This window comes from Garra rufa, chromosome 11 (assembly GCF_049309525.1).
Source record: "Garra rufa chromosome 11, GarRuf1.0, whole genome shotgun sequence".
Lineage (NCBI taxonomy): Eukaryota > Metazoa > Chordata > Actinopteri > Cypriniformes > Cyprinidae > Garra > Garra rufa.
Window position 1 is genome coordinate 22,083,839 of NC_133371.1, and position 19,722 is coordinate 22,103,560.

At 40.3% G+C, this 19,722-nt stretch overlaps 1 protein-coding gene across 1 annotated transcript in view; it reads left to right on the top strand.

Moving 5' to 3' along the window:
• The window catches only part of tiparp (TCDD-inducible poly(ADP-ribose) polymerase), a 28,799-nt gene extending 13,120 nt beyond the window's left edge, over positions 1 to 15,679 (top strand). The window contains exons 3-6 of the mRNA XM_073850672.1: positions 9,363 to 9,561; positions 10,094 to 10,281; positions 11,820 to 12,095; positions 14,645 to 15,679. Of these exons, the coding sequence (XP_073706773.1) occupies positions 9,363 to 9,561; positions 10,094 to 10,281; positions 11,820 to 12,095; positions 14,645 to 15,092 (1,111 nt within the window). The 3' untranslated portion in view covers positions 15,093 to 15,679. The remainder of the gene's footprint in view (positions 1 to 9,362; positions 9,562 to 10,093; positions 10,282 to 11,819; positions 12,096 to 14,644) is intronic.
• The last annotated feature ends 4,043 nt before the right edge of the window (positions 15,680 to 19,722 follow it).

Sequence of the window (19,722 nt, forward strand, 5' to 3'; positions counted from 1 at the left end):
AGCGGTTTTATTTCTGGGATGTTAGCAGTGCAGACATTCTCTACGTAGATTCCAGTGAATCTGATAATGTTGTTGTTGTTGTTGTTGTTGTTGTTTGCACTCAAGATTTGCATTATTGATTCAGATATGTTGCACTTCTTGTAGGTGAGAACAAATCACAAAATGAGATGCCTCATTTGTCTCAAATACTGTTGCAAAATCTTACAGAAGAGCTCAAGACTGTCCTCAGAATTGCAAACAAACCTTTTTTTATTTAAAACTAAGCAAACTTCCTTATGAACTTCCTGCAGGAACAAATGATCTGAGTCAGTTTTTGTTGTAACCTAAGAGTAATACTTGAAAAAAAAAATGTATTTAGCAATTGAAATAAGTTATATACTTATACTTAATTGCAGTTATATCTAAATGTTTTTTGGGGAATAACTTAACGTTTGAAATATATATTTGTTATAATATATAAATAACCATCTTATAGATATTAAAAAAAAAACAACTTAGTTGGGTTAAGCTGGTCTGTTAGCTTGTTTTTACCAGCTTTTTGGGGACCAGCGGATGACCAGCAAAACCGTATTATAAACACCAGCTTGACTAGGCTAAGAGACCACCTAGGCCAGTTTAAATCGGCTCAAACTCCTGGTTAGTTTAAGCAAGGGTGCAATTCACTTTATAGCTTCATGTTCTTCCTATACAGTTGAGGTCAAAAGTTTGCAGAATCTGCTAAATGTTAATTACTTTGCCAAAATTAAAGGGATCATACAAAGTGCATGTTTTTTTTTTAGTATTTTAGTCCAAAAGAGAAAATAGTAGTTGAATTTATAAAAAAATGACCCTGTTCAAAAATTTACATACACTTGATTTCTTTCTTTTTTTTTTTTTTTAGTGATAGTTGTTTATGGTTCTCAAAATCATACAGTCATTGTTGGAAAGGGTTCAAACACACAAAAATGCTAAAACCAAAGAATTTGTGGGATCTGAAGGATTTTCGAAAGAACAGCAGAAAGTTTAACTGTTCAGGACAAACAAGGGACTCATGAACAACTATTGCTTAAAAAAAAAAACAGCTGTGGATTATTCAGGTAACACAGTATTAAGAATCAAGCGTATGTGAACTTTTGAACAGGGTTATTTTTATAAATTCAACTATTATTTTCTCTTGTGGTTTAACTGTTCACCTCTTTTATGTGAAATATCTCATTCAGGTCAGTTATAAATAAAAAATAACATGCATTTTGTATGATCCCTCTTATTTTGGTGCAATAATAACGTGTATGTAAACATTTGACCCCTAATGTTTGTCATAAATGTTTTTATTTTTAGTATCAAAGACATTTTATAAGACATAACTGAGAACTCCAGTGAGGTTTACTTCTTAGTAAGAACATTTTAGGCCTTATGAGTTTACATTCCCTGTCAAGATGTTCCGGTTTTGTGTGTTTCAGTTACCGGTATGTGAGACAAAGTTGTTTGTTTGAATTTTGCCATTTTTTTCCCCAGAGCTGTTAATTTCATTCTCCCCGTGTTTACTTGCCCCCCTGAGATAATGAATGTTTTCCAGACGCGAGATTACACAAACAATCTACATTGTGTCCTCCTGCGTCTCGTGAGTAATCCTGGATTTAGTGTCCTTTTTAGTGTTTTGAAGGACATTAACGCCTCTAAATGTTCAAGTTTGGCTGCTAGACTGGTATTTTCTGGTGCCTTGGCTCTGATGACCTGATGGAAGTGCTGAAACGGCTGTGTTCTGGTCTCCAGCATGGGGAGCCGGTCTCTCTGTTGGTTTTTGTTGGCTGAGCCAGAAGCCGCTTGCTAGGGCAGAATGTGTGTTTGTGCCCGGAACTGTTTGTAAAAGACAGGCTGTCCTGAACATGCTGCTTTAGAGTGATTCTGGGTGTGTATGATTGAAGCCCATGGTGTTCCAGTTGAGAGGACACAATGTGTGTCTTTCGCTATGAAAAAGAGAGTAAGGACCGTTCTGGTAGACGCTAGATGATTTCAGGCCCTGAATTTCTGTCATCATTTACTCAAGTTCAATCTTCAAGTTGTTCCAAACCTGTATGGCTTACTGCCTTCAGTGGAATTTAAAAATGTGGCCATTTTAAATTGTACATTTTGACTTTTTTAATATAATGAAGTGGATAAGGACCAAAATGCCTCCAAAAAAGACTCTAAAATCCCTTGAAACTAGTTCATGTGACTTGTGTGTTATATATCAAGTACTCTCAAGTCACAATAGTGAATATTTCATTAATCGCTGATAATCTTTCACTTGGATGAGCTGTTAACCACTGTGATTGACTCATTGTGTCAGCCAGTTCTAATCTGATTCTTGAACTAGTATTAATTTAGTATTATTTGTATCATATTATAGTATTACTTTTAATTATTGAATTAGCTTTTAGTTTTAGTTAGATATTTTACACATTTACATTTATCTTTAATTAATTTTTATTTGAGTAATTGTAGCACCTCGGCTTAAAATTCAGTTTCAGTTAGTTAAGTTTTAGTTTCAGTTAACTATAACACTGTTGCGAAGTGACTCAATCGCTTCATTAACAACAATTTGACTCAAAAGAGTGATTCATTTGTAAATCAGAGATTTCTATTTCCATTCTTCCAAATTCTCTTAGTGTGAAGGAATTAAAGTCATATGGGTTTGGAACAACAGCAGGTTGAGTAATTGATGACAGAATCTTAATTTTTAGATGAAGTAAGCTTTTAACTTGTTTACACAATAGGCTTAATTTGGGAAAGGACTGCTGGGAAACCCTCTTCCACATCATTGTGTGAGAAAAGCTTGTGGAGACCACATTTTGGGTGTGTGTGTGTGTGTGTGTGTGTGTGTGTGTGTGTACCTGGTATTCATCACGTTGTGGGGACCAAATGTCCCCACAAGGATAGGTATACCAGTAGATTTTGACCTTGTGGGGACATTTCTCAGGTCCCCATGAGGAAACATGCTTATAAGTCATGCACAATGAGTTTTTTTGATGAAGTAAAAGTGTGCACAATCTGCTGTGAGGGCTAGGTTTAGGTGTAGGGTAGGTGTAGGGCGATAGAAAGTACGGTTTGTACTAGGGCTGGGCGATATGGCTGAAAACTATATCACGATATCAGTGTTTCATATCGGTCGATATCGATAATTATTGATTTTTTTATGACCATTTAAAATAAGGACCAGGAGAAAAATATATTACATTCAAACATTTTTATTTTTAAACTTAACCTTCCTCTGATCATAATCCCCTCAGTTATTAAGACAGAAATGTCAACAACCATGGAAAACTCAAATAATTAAAATGTAAACATAAGTCTAAAGTCACAATTTCATTGTCGATGAAGTGAATGGTCAAGCTAATGTATGGCCCAGAAGTACGGCTTGACCACAGGTCAGAGGTGGTTGTTGCAAAGTACTTGGCTGATAATATTTATTTCTGCACAGATTGCTGGTTGCCAGTAGCCAACGTTACATCTTTCCCGGTACTTTAGCCTACTTTGTGTAATAACGAAAACATTTATTTCAGTGAAAAAATAAGTCCAAAACTTTCAACATTTTGAACAATAGGGCCCTACAATCTTTTGCTTTTTTCAGAAATTTTTGTTTTAATTTTTCTGATAATCAAATGAAAGCAAAATCACTGATTTATTTTTAAAAATAAAGATAATCGGAGCTTTACTGTTAAAATTAATACATAGGAGAAAAATTATATACAGTTATAAAAAGGTTTAATAATAATAGTATTTTCTCAACAATTAAGTGGTGACTCTTTTTATTTTATATTTTTTATCATATATATTGTTTTATGTAAATTATTTAAATGTGAACATATAAACACCTACATACTGTACAAAGTAATACAAGATTGTTCTGTTACACCGTACTTTTATTTTGACAGGTTGCCGTGAAGTTTCAGTGTGTATGAATGATGCTTCACAAATGAAACGGTAAAACTGACAAAAAGTGACAATCACAGCAGCTTTGGAGATGTATACTATTTATTGGAGTTTGTCTGTTCATGTGAGATGCAAAGGCCAAAAATTAGCGTCACGTGTGCAGTATGCGTGTAGTGAAAATAAAACGCGTCTCTTCCATTCATACACAGAGGCAAACGGAACACCCAGGATTCTTATTGAAACGGTCTTTTTGCATTTCAGTTTTCACAGACACTTGTCCATATCGCGATCGGAATGAATTAACAGACCAACTTTTGATTTATTGATCCAAAAATTCTGCCCTATAGTAAAGTCCGTTTTTATGAATGGAGTCCGCGATCCTGTCTGTGAGGAGACATTGTAAACGCGCGATCATGTAGAGACAGAAATGACATGCCGTCGTGTAAATAAGATTAATAACATAAGGCTATTTAGTTTGTTTAATACAACAACTAGGACTCGTTCTGTAGGAAAGATAACCTTTACTTCTATTGTGATCTGGCGCTATATAGAAAATAAAATTAACTGGACGTTAAAGGGGGGCTGGGCGGCCGACGAAGAATACAAAATATCGAACGTTTTATCGAACATATTTTTTATTGATATCGATCTCTTGTCTATCGCGATATATATCGTTATCGTTTTATCGCCCAGCCCTAGTTTGTACAGTATAAAAACCATTACGCCTATGGAATGTCCCCATAAAACATGTAAACCCAACATGTGTGTGTGTGTGTGTGTGTGTGTGTGTGTGTGTGTACCTGGTATTCATCACGTTGTCCCCACAAGGATAGGAATACCAGTAGATTTTGACCTTCTGGGGACATTTCTCAGGTCCCCATGAGGAAACAGGCTTATAAATCATGCACAATGAGTTTTTTTGAGTAAGTAAAAGTGTGCACAATCTCCTGTGAGGGCTAGGTTTAGGTGTAGGGTAGGTGTAGGGCGATAGAAAGTACGGTTTGTACAGTATAAAAACCATTACGCCTATGGAATGTCCCCATAAAACATGTAAACCCAACATGTGTGTGTGTGTGTGTGTGTGTGTGTGTGAATGGCTGGTTTATGCATACGTGTGTTTTGGGCTGACTCAATTCAGTAGGTCAGTTAAGACAGCAATGATAAGCATCTTCCGCCCTCTCTCTTTCGCTCTCTCTCTCTTCCATACACGCGCATGCGTGCATGAGAAGTCTGGGCCTGGTTTTGTTTGTCATGCATTTTTTAGATCAGATTTGGTGTCTGTTGGCATGATTTCAAAGATAGAAAGACATTGTGTGAGCTTGAGTGAGGGAAGACGAATAACCCTCATTTGCTTATTCTATCTGTTCTTTGCCATCTTCTGACTATGATGACAGTTTTGGCAGCTTGTGTGCTGCACTCGGTTCTCTCGGATGCTTTTTTCTCCCACCTTTTAAAATGCCGTTTGTCATTCTGAAATTTTCTGGTCATATTCCAAAAATCGAAAGAATAAATATAGCAGATTTTTGCATGGGGACATTATTTTCATGACAAATAGGCATTCTCATTACCATATAGTCTATAAAAAGGACTGAGATCATCATAGCATTTTCTTCTTTTTAGTTCATTGCAACATAGATTGTTTTTGATCAATGTGCTCATGTTTAGTCTACTATAGCCATGTTTTGGAAGCTTGTTAATGCTCACAAGTGACCTCTTGCTGTTTAATTGTATTCTGTGTGCATGTATTTGTGAGGTTGTTGAGATCTTCTCTCTGCTTGGCCCCCTCTCTTGTACTTTGGACATCCAGTGTTTAGTCTACCTCCCGCCTGTTCACCACGTTCGCTTGTGAGTGTTTCTTTCAGGCCTCAGTCCACCCATCCTGTCAAAGCTCTGTGTCCTTCTGGTGTGCCTCTGAGATTAGCTCTCAAAACTCTCTAGTGTGTTGATTTTGAGTGTGTCGGGCAGTTTCGGTCTAGTACACTCAGCAGTTGTCTGGGTCTTTGACCTTTACAGGTGTGCTTGAGCGAGAGGGTAAAATTTTACGTTTCTTGCTCCTTTTTATCTGATAACATTTTTTTCTGCTGTTTCATATTTGACCCTTCAGGAACTCAAATGGGCATTAATAATGAATAGTTTGTGTTTGACTAGCTTTGAGCAGAAGTAATTTGAGCACATTCATATGATTTGAGCATTTAAAGGTCCCATATCGTACACATTTCTGGAGGTTTATTTTATTTGTTGATGTCCTTAAGAATATATATTTGCGGTATAAGTGCCAAAATCCATCTCAATATATTTTTACAGCTCCTTTTTTAGGAGCTCTGTCAAAAACAGGTCGATTTTGGCCCATCTAATTAATATTAATGAGCCTCTCTTCTGATTGGCCTGTTGTTTTCTGAGTGACGCACAACCAGGCCAATCACAGGTAACTACGGTCATGTATGCTGTAAGCGTAAGCGAGCTCAGAGCAATAGAGAGAGCTGATACTCAACAGGATATTTTAGAATGATCATTAATGTTTTTTCTTTTACAAACACCGAATGCAGTAGGCTACATAACTGTTGCTTTAGTAAAGCCCCTTTCACAATGCGCGCTGATTCTGGAAAATTACGGGAACCGTGTGAACCAAAGCCAGAACCTAAAGGCAGTGTTGTAGTAATGATGCACGTTATCAAGCGACTCTTCACAACGAAAAATAACGTTACGTGCAAAGTGGAATGAAGCAGCGATCATCGGGCAGAGTCAGCTCCTCACTATCAGCGCTGAAGCACAGTTTGTTCAGGTTAGTTTCAGTTTAGTGAAACGTACGCGTCGCATTACATCTCACATCCAAACGTCACATGTCTTTATGGTTTGTGTGTAAAGCAAGCACAGATTCCGGAAAACAACTGTGAATTAAAGCTGCAAGCAGCGATGAACGGGCCCTCGCACACGGGCTCACCGCCGACCGGTGGCTTTAGGAACACAGCAAACGGTGGGCAGTATGCTTTTAATACAGTAAATGTAGGAAAAATAGATCAAAGTCACTTAAATGTGCCAAATTACCTGCTGCCAGCTGGTGGCGCTATGCATATAACTGATTATTGGCATGTAGATGTGTTCAGGCCACCACTTTCATCAATCATATGAAGTTTGGTGCAGATTGACCTTGGTATGTTTGAGTTAGTGAAAGATATGATATATCCTGCTGCCAACAGGTGGCACTATGATAATATCTGAATATTGGCCTTTAGGTGTCTTCAGGCCAGGACTCTTACCAAACCAGTGAAGTTTGAGGCAGATCGGACATTTTATGGCTGAGTTATAACAACTTATATGTCTATGGCGAAACATCAAACTTTGTCATGCCGCCACAGACACGCCCTTTAACGAAAACTCAAGATCTTCACAATTTAACATCTCTAAGGCCTCTAGATCAGAATGGCCAAATATAATGTTGACATCATTAAATCTCTAGGAGGAGTTTGATACAAGTCATTTCCTGTTGCCAACAGGTGGCGCTGTGATTATAATAGAATATTGGCCTTCAGATGTGTTCAGGCCAGGACTCTTATCGAATATGTGAAGTTTGAGGCAAATCGGACATTTTATGGCTGAGTTATAACAAGTTTTATATCCATGGCGAGACCTCGAAATTTGTCAGGCCGCCACGGACACGCCCTTTACCGAAAACTCAAGATCTTCACAATTTAACATCGCTACGGCCTTTATATTAGACTGACCGATTTTGGTGTTGATCTGAATAAATCTCTAGGAGGAGTTGGTTGTAGAGTACAGCATGACACTTCCTGTTGCCTGCAGGTGGCGCTATGACTATAACTGAATATGGGCATCTAGATGTCTTCAGGTCAGGAGTGTTATCACACATGTGAAGTTTGGGACAGATAGGACATTGTATGCCTGAGTTATAGCAACTTCCTTTTTCATGGCGAAACATCGAAATTTGCGAGGCCGCCACGGACACGCCCTCCGATGAAAACTCTAGATCTTCACAATTTAACGTCACAAAGGGCTTTAGACTAGACTCTGCAAATTTGGCGTTGATCCGAATAAATCTGTAGGAGGAGTTCGTTCAAGTACGACACCTGAAAAAGGCAAAAATGACACAAATTTTGCTGAGAATTTTAATATTAACCGACTTCCTGTTGGGTTCCGGATTTTGTTCCAAGAGGCTTTTTTGTAGGTATTGGTGAGTTACATGTGTGTACCGATTTCGGTGCATGTACGTGAATCACAGCTGAAAGCGCACACCGCTGAACGTCTAAAGGTGGCGCTGTCGAGCCATTTTGCCACACCCACTTCTGAAACCCAAATCAGACGTAAATTTTCGCCAGGTTTGATGTGTGTGCAAAGTTTTGTGAGTTTTCGGGAATGTTTAGGTCCTCTAAAATGCGATTCACTTTGGAGAAGAAGAAGAATAATAATAATAATAATAATAATAAACGGAGCAGATTCAATAGGGTCCTCACACCATCGGTGCTCGGGCCCTAATTAACCAAATTAAACAATTCCGGAACAAATCGTGGGACACATTATCCGTGTATTTACCGGAATCGCTGTGTGAAAGAGGCTGAAGTTGACGTGCCGCTGGTCTCTTATATTAACGTTGTTCTGAAGCCTGTGTAATGATCGTAGCTTGACATCTATCGACTGAACAGGGTTTTCTCAACTTGTTTTCCTGTTGTTGTTGCTCAATGGAATGGATGCGTTGTTGTCTGGGGGTTTGACAAAAGGAGGGTGGGACGTTGGTTTGTGACTGAAGGCGGTGACTTGAGTCGATCGGACGTCACATCGTTACGGAAGTCACAGCTGCTCGTGAAAATGAACAGCTACTTTAAGCAGGCTGTGTGCAGCTTACTGTGGATTGACTGTTTTGAAACTCATATGGTAGTTAGATAGCCCCTAGACCGTAGTTATCATGAAAAAAGCCAGGAAATTTTGATTTTGACGATATGGGACCTTTAAAAGGCCTGTACATGCCTCTTATTCTTCTCCCCTCATGTGGGTTGGGCATTATTTGAACCACTTTTGCCCAGACATTTCACCTTTAACCCCAAATCCTCTTTGTGCTGGAGAGTAAGTGTGATCGATGAGGCCATTATTAACAAACCACCACCCCTGGGGGGGTGACCTAAAAAGCTGGGGTCTGAACGCAGGGGGCAGCCAGGGGGTCACCATTCCATTCCATCCCCCTCCGTCTGGAGGACAATCTCACCCCTCATTGGGTTTTTCAGGATTTGAGGACCACAAAGACCAAGGGAGAGTTTTCTAATAAGCCCAAGGAAATTAAATTAGGTGTAAGACGTTGTTTTTCCTTCAAAGGCCAGGGAAGTTTACTGATGTCAAGCCTCAAGAACAGATTATTAGCTGTCGGGAACTGAACCAACTGTTTTTATTATGTGTAAGTGACTGCCATGTGTATGTGTTTGGGATTTTGTGTTTACATCTGTTTACTTTTGTTTCACGCACAGCGGTCGAGTGTTTACGTTGGACTTCAGTGCCATGCGAGTTTGTGACCTGGAGTTTGACCTCGTCAGGCGTCTGTCCACGCCTTCCAGCTCCACAGCCACACCCACAACCACAACCACAACCACAAGCCCCGCCCCTAACTGCCTGACTGTGTGGAAGTACTACTGTAGAGATAACTTTGGCTGGAGAGAATACTCAGAGGTGAGACACATAACATATATTAAATGGTAATGACATATCATATTGTTAAGAGACTTAGAGACTTCTTTGAAAATATTAAAAGATCATATCATGAAACCAATCCCCCTAACTTTAGATTTTTGGGTGGAAATAAAACTGAAACCTGTTCTTGAAAGATTTTATGAGATTAACCGCACAAAAATAGCAGGTTTTCAGTTCTCAGAGTTAGTGTATGTTTTTGTGTGTGTGTGTGTGTGTGTGGTTGGCTCAATAAATGTACGTGTGATTACATTGTTTATTGGGTCTCAAGTCAAACTGGCTTGCACACACCGGAGAAGACGTCCTGTTCTACTCACAAGCGGCTGAAATCAGAACATTGCATAAGCGTTCCTTTGAAAACAAAGCTTTATATTTCCTCTGAAAATCTCCTATGATGGATACATTCTGACCAGTGCTCCGGATGAATCGAATAGGAGTCAGAGCGCATTTAAGCGTTCTGTTGTTCTCTCTTTCTCTGTCGAGCTCATTTTCTCTCTCTTTCTCCGTTTCACAGCCGGTGGTTCGGTTGATTGAGGAGGCTAGCGGCCGCGGACTGAAGGAGGTCCGTTTCATCACGCTGCAGAATCAGTACATCCTGAACATTCGCGAGGGCTTCCAGCAAAATGCTGTTTTCGGTTTCCGCCGGCAGATCAAAAAACGACCACTGTTCAGGTCCTCCATCATGCTCACGCCTTACCTCCAGTGAGTATCCTTGTTTACTTTCAGCACTCACTTTTGTTAGACACCACTGAATGTCCCAAAAAAGAGTATCTCAAAACGTCTTAAAAAGAGGCAGCATTGTTTCCTCTGGATGCGCTCCGAAACCCCAAGATAACTCGCAAGCGGTTCACTGCTCGCCGAGAACATATCGGACTCTGCAGTATTCCCATCAGTGAAAGGTTTAAAGTGTATATCTCATTTTAATTGCTTGAAGTACTGCTTGTGCCTCCAGAACGCTTTCCTGAAACATAATATTCCTACTCACCTTAAGCTAGAACATGGACTGCAGCCTAGGCTAGTCTATCATAATTCTCCTAAGGAGAGAAATCTCTGTTATATCTATCATCTGTTGTCAGTTGAAATAGGATGTGTGCTTATTTGCAGGGACAAAGAAAAAAACCCTGAATGCAACAGATGTAAAAAGGTAGAGGAGAAGGGAGGGAGGAGGGTTAAATGGGTTCCAGACCTGTTAGGCTCTATGTTAGAGAGTCTAACGTGACTATATGAAAGTCAGATTTCTGGCTAACTTAGGGTTTTTGTTCTTGCGACATTTTCCTGTCCTGTCTTTCATCTCTTACATCTAGTAAGTCACTCAGGCCTGTGAAGGGTCAGAGACATGTGGATATTTTTTTTTCTGTAGGTTCCCTTATAGCTGCATGTAAATTAAGGCAAACAGCAGTTTTGAATCTTTTCCTGCCTGTTTTTTATTTATTTATATATTTTTTTCACAATAGAGACAATGTGTCTAGCCGTGGCTTTCATCCCCAGCATTAGCCTTTTTAGCCTTTTGACAATATTATATATCACAATACTGAACGTTACATTTCAGGTCGTTTAGTCCATTTAAAAACACTTAAATTAGACACACTATTCATCTTATCGCTTAAGTTAACTTATTCCCATCAATCCACTCCTGTTGTCAGGTAGAGGCCACTGCAATGCTGGTCCACCCTATCTAAAGGGTCCTGCAGTGTCAGGAACACATTGTCCTGAGCACAGGGGTGGAACTCATTAGTACGATTGACAATTTGGCTGAACCGCTGCCTGCACCAGCTGAGCTAATGCTCAGCAAGCAGCATAAATCACCCTTTCATTCACACACAGACACTTTTAACAAACAGACCCTTAACAGTTGCTTTCCAGAAAGTGTTTGCTTATCTCTTCGAAACGATTGCCCTTGTTTCCTTTCATTTGCTTTTCCTCGATGCCTCTCAGAAATATGGTAAAGGAACTGCTGAAGTTCCAGCACAATCAGAGCAATCTAGTCGAGAAAGGAAAGTAGTGCAAGATAAAAGTTAAAGGATGACTCATAAGATAGTCACACTGACTTAAGGGATAACCTTTACCTGCTAGAAATCATGTGCAAGGGCTAAACCCTGACCTCCATTTAACCACAACCTCACAAGACTCATAAACACAACAAGTTCCGAACTTTCAAATGAAAGTAGTGACATTTCATGATTCTCAGTAGAAATTAATTCTCAACAGCAATTTAATCTTGCGTTTCCTCTCTTCTTTAGGACTCTCGGTGGCCTTTCCTCAGCATTTCTCTCCTCTCTGGAAAGTTCTGGAAACCAGCCTCTCTCTCCTACACCAAACGGTCCCCCCAAAGTGTACCCTGAGACTTGGTTGCCCATGAACACCAGTCAGGACTACCTGCAGGTGCCCGTCTCGCGGGACGACCGCAGCTACCGGACTGTCTATAGCCTCTTCCACAAGACCGTATCTGAGACCAAGTTCCGCATCCTGAAGATCCTCCGTGTCCAAAACCCCTTCCTCTGGGAGAAGTACAAAAGGTGTGGTTGGAGATTCTCAAACAATGTCTAGATCCTTTGTGCTGTTCAAAGTTGTTTAGACTATTTATCTGGGGCCAAAGCAGTGTTTAGTAAACACTGATATTACGAACTGGTCGAAGATAGACAATAAAAGGTTATCAGGACAGATCTGTGTTTCATAAACGTCTGAAAGAGAGTATTTAGCCTCACCCCTGAACAGAACTCTGAGGCTTTGATGTTTGCTTTCATTCTGCTAGGTGTCAACCGCGTTAACGGTTCTTACTAAGTTTTGTTGGTCGGAAACAGATGTTTTTTTGTGGTAGGTCCGTGAGGTGAACTTCTCAGCATGTGAAATGTGGAACATGTTGAGAGGAAGTGAGTGAGAGAGGACAGGGTGCTAGTGGTGGGGCTTTGGTGTATTTTAATAAGACATTCCATCCCCCTCATCCGCGGACGACAGGTCACAGAAAAGGGATGAGTCAGGAAGAAAGAGTTATTGCTGCTGACTCATGAGGTGTGTTTGTGCGTGCGTGTCTCTTCACTGCTATCTTAAGCATGCGACCGATTAGCTAATCCTTGCATATTTCCGTGTGTCTAGCTATGCCATTTCTGGAGTGACTGCTGTTTCAGAACGCAGGGTAGACAGTAGGTTTGAAAATATAATAATGTGGTGACAGTTTTCGTATATTACAATTAGGTAGTCAAGCATAGGCGTTTTCAAACTTTTTTATGCCAAAGACATTTAATTACAATGAACCTTCTTTCTTAAAATATGAAGGAAGCTACATATTTTTAATGTGTAAAGGCTGACCCATTTATACTGCATGAAAAAAAATAAGCATGATACTATAAAGACAAGTAAAATAGTCATTTTACTGAAGCAAAGTCAAATTATTATAACTTTTTTATCCAGGAAATATTCGCAAATATTAGATAGGCTTTAGTAATTATAATAAAGCAGTATTATTAGCAAATTCTTCTTCTCAAAAGCTTTTGAACAGTAAGATTTTTAATGTTTTTTAAACAAGTCTCTTCTGCTTCCAAGTACAGCAAAAACAGCAGTTACTATTTAAAATAACTGTTTTCTATTTGAATATATTTTAAAATTTAATTTTTTTTCTATGATTTCAAAGCTGAATTTTTAGCATCATTATTCCAGTCACATGATCCTTCAGAAATCATTCTAATATTCTGATTAGCTGCTCAAAAACATGTATTATTATTTTTTTTTTCATGATTTCTGAAATAGAAATCTTTTGTAACATCATAAATGTCTTAATCATCACTTTTGATCAAATTTTGAATGGTATAGTGCATAATGTTACAAAAGCTTTTTATTTCACATAATTGGATCTTTTTATTCATCAAAGAATCTGAAAAAAATACTCAACTGTTTTAAATATTGATAATAATAATAAACTGAAGAAAGGAGTAATGATTCTAAAAATTTAGATTGATCGCAGGAATAAATTTTTTTTTTTAAATATATTCAAATAGAAAACAGTTATTTTAAGTAATAAAAATAATTCAAAATGTTACTATTTTTGCTGTACCTTGGATTCTGTCCACTAGAATAGACTGATCATATACATGCTACTACATGCCTCAAACATAACTCTTGAATATCATTCAAAGATTCAATACAGTGAACCTCACAACGTTTGGCAAATCCAGTGATTAGTTCATCCTTGCAAGCACTTATTGTAGTAGCCTGGGAAAGAGAGCTGAAGGAATAAAGGTTGGTGTGTTCATATGCTTGTGCAGGTGAAGATCTTTTGTACAATAGCTCTGAGTGTTTCCAGGGTGTTGGCCAACGAATGAGAGAGAGAGAATGTCACTGGGTAAGCATGAAAGAGGATTTGTTTGCATCAGTAAAAAGAAAGAACAAAACAGACTGATGGCAGAGTAGCTTGGTGTAAAAGAGCTTAAAGGAGATGAAAGGAGAAGCTGAAACAACACGAGTGATGATTTTACTGACGCATATGGAGTCACTGTTCCCCAGCTATGAGCGTGTCAGTCGATGATTGTGACAACTGGGCCTTGTCAGTGGCTGCAGGGTCATTTGAGGTCAGTTAGGGCCAGGCCGTGTCACACTGAGTACTCTACTGATCAGAGAGTTTCTCTCAGCCAGGCTGACCTCGCGTCCCCTATGCCCACAACAATAGAGGCACAGACTCGAGGCTAATGGAGCCCTGTTGCTGACTGGGTTCACTTAGGTCCCTGACGCTCATCTGTTCACTCACCCTTTCTGTACCCTCTCACTTCTCTGTTTCCATTTGACCAGATGACAGGCTGAGCGCTCCAGAGTTTGGCTTGTTGTCTTGTTTTTGTGCAGGGACATCTGGTGTGCTCTGACACAACAAAGTTTGGTTGTACAAAGTTTGCATACGTTAATTATTGGCATCAGGGTTCGAAGATAACTTTTTTGTCACCTGCTAGTGGTGGCAGAATTGAGAAGATTTACCAGATGTGAGGTTGTAAAGGCAACGAATTAAGAGTTTTGTTGTACACAGTCTTAGTCTGTTCTTTTAACAATGTTAACTGAAATATGTTTCTCCTTCTCTTTACAGGAAGAAGGAATACATGTCACGGCGAATGAACGAAATGGACCGCATGCTGAATGAACGCCACCTGTTCCACGGAACGTCCCAGGATGTGGTGGAAGGCATCTGCAAGCACAATTTCGACCCACGTGTGTGCGGCAAGCACGCCACCATGTTCGGCCAAGGCAGCTACTTTGCGCGCAAGGCTATCTATTCTCACAACTTCTCCAAGCGCTCGCCCCGCGGTGTGCACTACATGTTTCTGGCCAAAGTCTTGACGGGCAAGTTCACAGTGGGCAACCCTTCCATGCGCCGACCACCTCCTCTGAATCCAAGAGACGCCTCGAGTGACTTATTTGACTCCTGCGTGGACAACTGGATGGACCCGCAGATCTTTGTCATCTTTAGCGATGATCAAAGTTATCCTTACTTTATCATTCAATATGAAGAGGTGGGCAATACAGTGGCTATTTGAAGATCACTGCACTGCATCTGGATTCCTGCACAAGAGACCTGTGCGCACATTCGGCCAGTTTGAAAAGAGACAGGAGTAGTTGTGTGCCGGCAATTCGAAAGGAACTTATGGACCATATGGGATATGTTCGGATACGGTTCCCACCCTCATTCACGTGTGAGGGTTTCTGTATGACCTTTCAGTGCCCGTCTTCTCATGCCCCTGTGAATACAAATGGGGATTGTGTGTATGTGTGTGCGGCGTCCCTCCTCAGTGCTGGACAGTTTAGTGTGTGAATCGTGTGTGCGGATGAGTGTCTCTGCTGTGGCTTCCATGGATGACCATGGATTGGAACCACATTAGTAACAGGCACGTCAATGGCTTGCCACTCGGACTCGAGGCTGTTGCTGCAGCTTCACATTCTTATTCTTTTTTCCAAAAAAACTCACCGTTCCCATTGCTGCCATTCGCGTACCATACTTGCTATTTGTTCGAAGTTGTAAATATGTTCTCCTTGTTTATATTTGAACTGTGTGCCTTTTGTTCATAAATAAATTGTTTATTTATGTTAGTCAATGTAACAAGTAAATAAAAAAATTTAAAGAGAATGTGACTGATGTTAAGTTGGTGTTTGTTAATATAGCCTGACTTGCAACGTTCAATTTTGACTTTGAACTTTGTCCCCATTTGCCTCTGACCTTTTTAATCATACCCTGTGGTTATCTAACAATTCACACAACATTGTTACATGGGTAGTGTCGACATGAAAACCAAAACAGGAGGACCACTGTTCTGCAAAGTTTAGCTCCAACCCTAGTCAAACACAGTTTATATTTCTTTAGCTTTCTAGTGATCTTGAAGACATTGATTAACGTGTTCAGGTTTGTTTGATTAGGGTTGGCGCTAAACTCTGCAGGACAGTGGCCTTATAGGACTGAAGTTGCCCAGCCCTGATCTAGATACATGAAGGCATCATGACATTCAGAGAGTGAAAGGGATTCAAACATGGCAGGGATTTACTTGTTACAGAATGGTTTACTCTTATCAACCAGCCCTGGAGTTAGATGTGATTACTCTGTAAGCGTGTTCTCTGAATGAAAAATCTCTCTCTCGTTTGCTTTCTTAACTCACACCACTCTATCTCTTGCCCTTTCTCTCCAGAGGACTCTGGGTTCCTAAGCTCCATGCTTAATGAATCCCAGAGTACCAGAAAGAGAAAGGAGGCAGCAAGGGAACACCCTCCCCACCCTGGAGCCGGCCAGTTTAGGAAACAACAGGTCCCTCAAAGTCTGAGGCCTGATAACACGCTACCCAACCCCTACTCCAGCCCTCAATCTTTCCTTTCGTTTCTCAGCCTGAACTATACACATCTTTGACCTTGTGTCATAAGTCATTTTTTTAGAAGTAAAAAATGTGAGTGAAAACAAAGGGATATAAAGTTTTGTTAGATTACTTCACAAACAGCTCTGGAACTTGTACAAAAGCTGGTTGTACAAAAGCTGTTTGTCTTCCTGACTGCCCTTGTGGAATTATTACTGGCATACAGCTCCTATCTCTTTGCGTCCTGTGGGCTGGAACAAACGAGGTGGCGGGGAAAGGCAAAGGACAATCAGCGGGGAGAAGACAAGAAGGGTTTCCCCTTGAGGGAAGTCACTTATTGCAACCTGCTGGGATGTGACCCTGAAAGGAGAAACGTACCCTTCCTCTTTACCCACCACCAGTTCTCTTTCTGGATGACCTTTCTCCCCCAACGCCTGTGCCATCTTGTGTTTCTAAAGGCCATGGAGAGCCACATTCAAAGACTTGAGCCCTTGGGCACAACTTTAAATTACATGCCAGACATCCACTGGATGACATGAAGCAGTCACACTCCCTTCAGTAACTCCTACTCACAAGATTGCTAAATGACTGATAAATCTCACATTGAAGAGAGACATATTTGTTCAAGGTGTGCCTGGAAGAGACAGGCAAAGAATGTGCGTGATTTCAGATATTTGACTTCTTATGTTGATTTCAAATATTTGACTTCTTGTTTGCTTATTAGAGGAGGGTTAGACTTGGGGAGAGCCAAAAAGAGCTCATAGAGAGCTCCATGATGCTTGAATCACCGTACTTCCTGCTCAACCCAGTTCCATATTGCTCCAATGACGCCCAGCTGCAACCAATGAACATTCCAGCTCACTTTTTTCATCATTTCAAATTTCTGCCATAAGCCCTTAAGAGCAACAGGGGCGGACCAAATATGGGAAGGAGATTGTGCCCTGAACTTAGTGTGACCTTAAAAGCAGCCATGCTCCGCATGACCTCTGTATTCTGCCCTGAAGAAGGGGGCTTTAACAGCCAGTTTTCCATGCATGGTCAAGCTCAGGATTTTCCTCCTGGATTTTCTTCTTTGCACGCTTCCAATTCATCTTGCCATCTCGTTTTCTTTTATCTAGTGCCCTTTTCCTCTGTTTATCTCTTTTCTTCTTGTGGGCAAAGAGTATTTTGGATTTCTATAAGAGCTTGACAGTCTGACGGAGCAATCAAGCCGCTCTTTCACTTTTCTTTGGGCCGTCTACCTGTCAGTGTCTGTTTCTCTAATTGGATTTTAGAGCAGGTCAGGCAGTGGATAGGTTAGGGCCAAGGCTATCCAGGAATGGACTCATTTGCAGGGAAGAAACTTGATACGAGCCTGAATTGGACTGAAGAATATATAGCGGCTCTATCTAGAGGCCAACAGGTTATCAAGTTCCTCTAAGTCCAGAGCTCTGCTTCCATTTCCCTGCTTAATGCAGATAGCTCACTCACACAAGCTTCAATCTGAGCAGTAAATCTTGGTGTTGTGGAATGTATGTGAATGAATTGCTCACTCAGGTACATGATTTCCCCCACCAATGCATGGATGATGATTATTTCATACTGTTTTGAGCTCTCTTGACAGACTGCATAGTTCTGTTTTCTCAGAAAATCTCCATCTGGGGGATTAGGGTGGGAGGAAAGGCGAGAATGGGAAGAACAGGAAGGAGGTGGATGATAGAGGCTCATTGCTAGTGTATACAGGTGGATCAAATGTGAGGACTCTCAGTCCGTGCTTAATGCCTGATGGATTTGAACAACTACAATTGTACCTAGAGACACAGACAATTAATAGATTCATTCTGAGAGTCTTCTACTGTGTCTCTACTGTCCTTTTATGTTATTTGCTCCCTTCCGGCTGAAGCACTAGGCTGGCCAAGTGAAAAGACAAAGAAGCAAGTAATAAAACTATCATCCTGGAAGGTAGTGCTGCCTGTACATCGTCAGGAACACTTGGCTCATGGTTGGGCAGAGTTGTTGGTTGTGACAAGTCCCCTGGTACCATTTCCTGACTGGAGCAATGGGAGGTTCTGGAATATGCTGGATGCCAGAGGAAGGGTAAAAAAGAGGGGGGAGGTGTGAAGCTAGGGGCAGCGTACGTGCTGCACAGCTTGAGACTGGTGCTGGAGGTGGAGACAAAAGGAACAGGATGCTGAGCCCTGCAGGAATGCAAACGCCCTGGCAATATGTGCATAACACTCATCCCTCCCGCCCATAACCACACTGGAAAAAGAGAAAGAAAAAGATGGGACTCAGAAAGAGCAGGGTCACGGCATTAGGGTGAAAGAACTTGTCCATCTCTCATAAAGGAAATGATCTCTGCAGATAAAATTGCTGGGTAGAGCTGACTGTTGCATCACAGTTTCTGGTTATCACAAGAATCAGGGTTGATCAACATGCCACCAATGTGATTCACAGGACTCTGACGTGTGCACTTGCAAAAAATTGTTTATGCTGTGCAGGATGTACCTGATTAAAATGAAGTGTGAAGTAGAAAGACACATGAAAAAAAACTGTTTACTGACACACTAAATACACACATAATAAATAATTTGGGCATGTGTATATGGGTTAATACAAACTCTTTAGAGTCATTCCAGATTTTTCCCCTATACATAAACTCATAAGTATGGACACATGGTCTTTTTTATTTATTACTCTTGTACAAATTTTAAAGCAATAGTAAACTCAACGAAACTATGCAGCGGCATAGAGGGAAGTATACAAGTGGCAACAAAAGATGTTTAATCAAAACTATTTTTGTTATATTTACATAAAATATATTATATATTGTAAGAATGTGTCTAAGTTACATTGGAACTTCATAAGATGGCAACTTTAAGCAAGAATTCCCCAAAAAAGAACCCAGCAGGCACATCAACTTAACATCAGGTTGACGTTGGACCCCATTGCATTTTAGTTGTGAATGAAAATTGGCTTGTCAGTATTTGACTTCAATTTGACGTTGACCTAACATTGGATTTTGGTCACCCGACGTCGCAACAACTACAAATATACCCGGTGCTACTCAAGACTGGTTTTGTGGTCCAGGGTTACAAATGTCATCATCTTATGACATTGTGTACCTGCTAGGAATATGAAAAAAAAAATCTAACTAAAAACTTTGCAGTAGCCACTCTTTGCCTTGATAACAGCTTTGCACACTTCTCAGGCTACTAAATGAGGAAGCCACCTGGGATGCTTTTTTGAATCATCTTGAAGGAGTTCCCATGTATGCTGGACACATGTTGGCAGCATTTTCTTTACTCTTCGTTCCAACTCATTCATTTGAAAAGAATTTCATACATAGGCA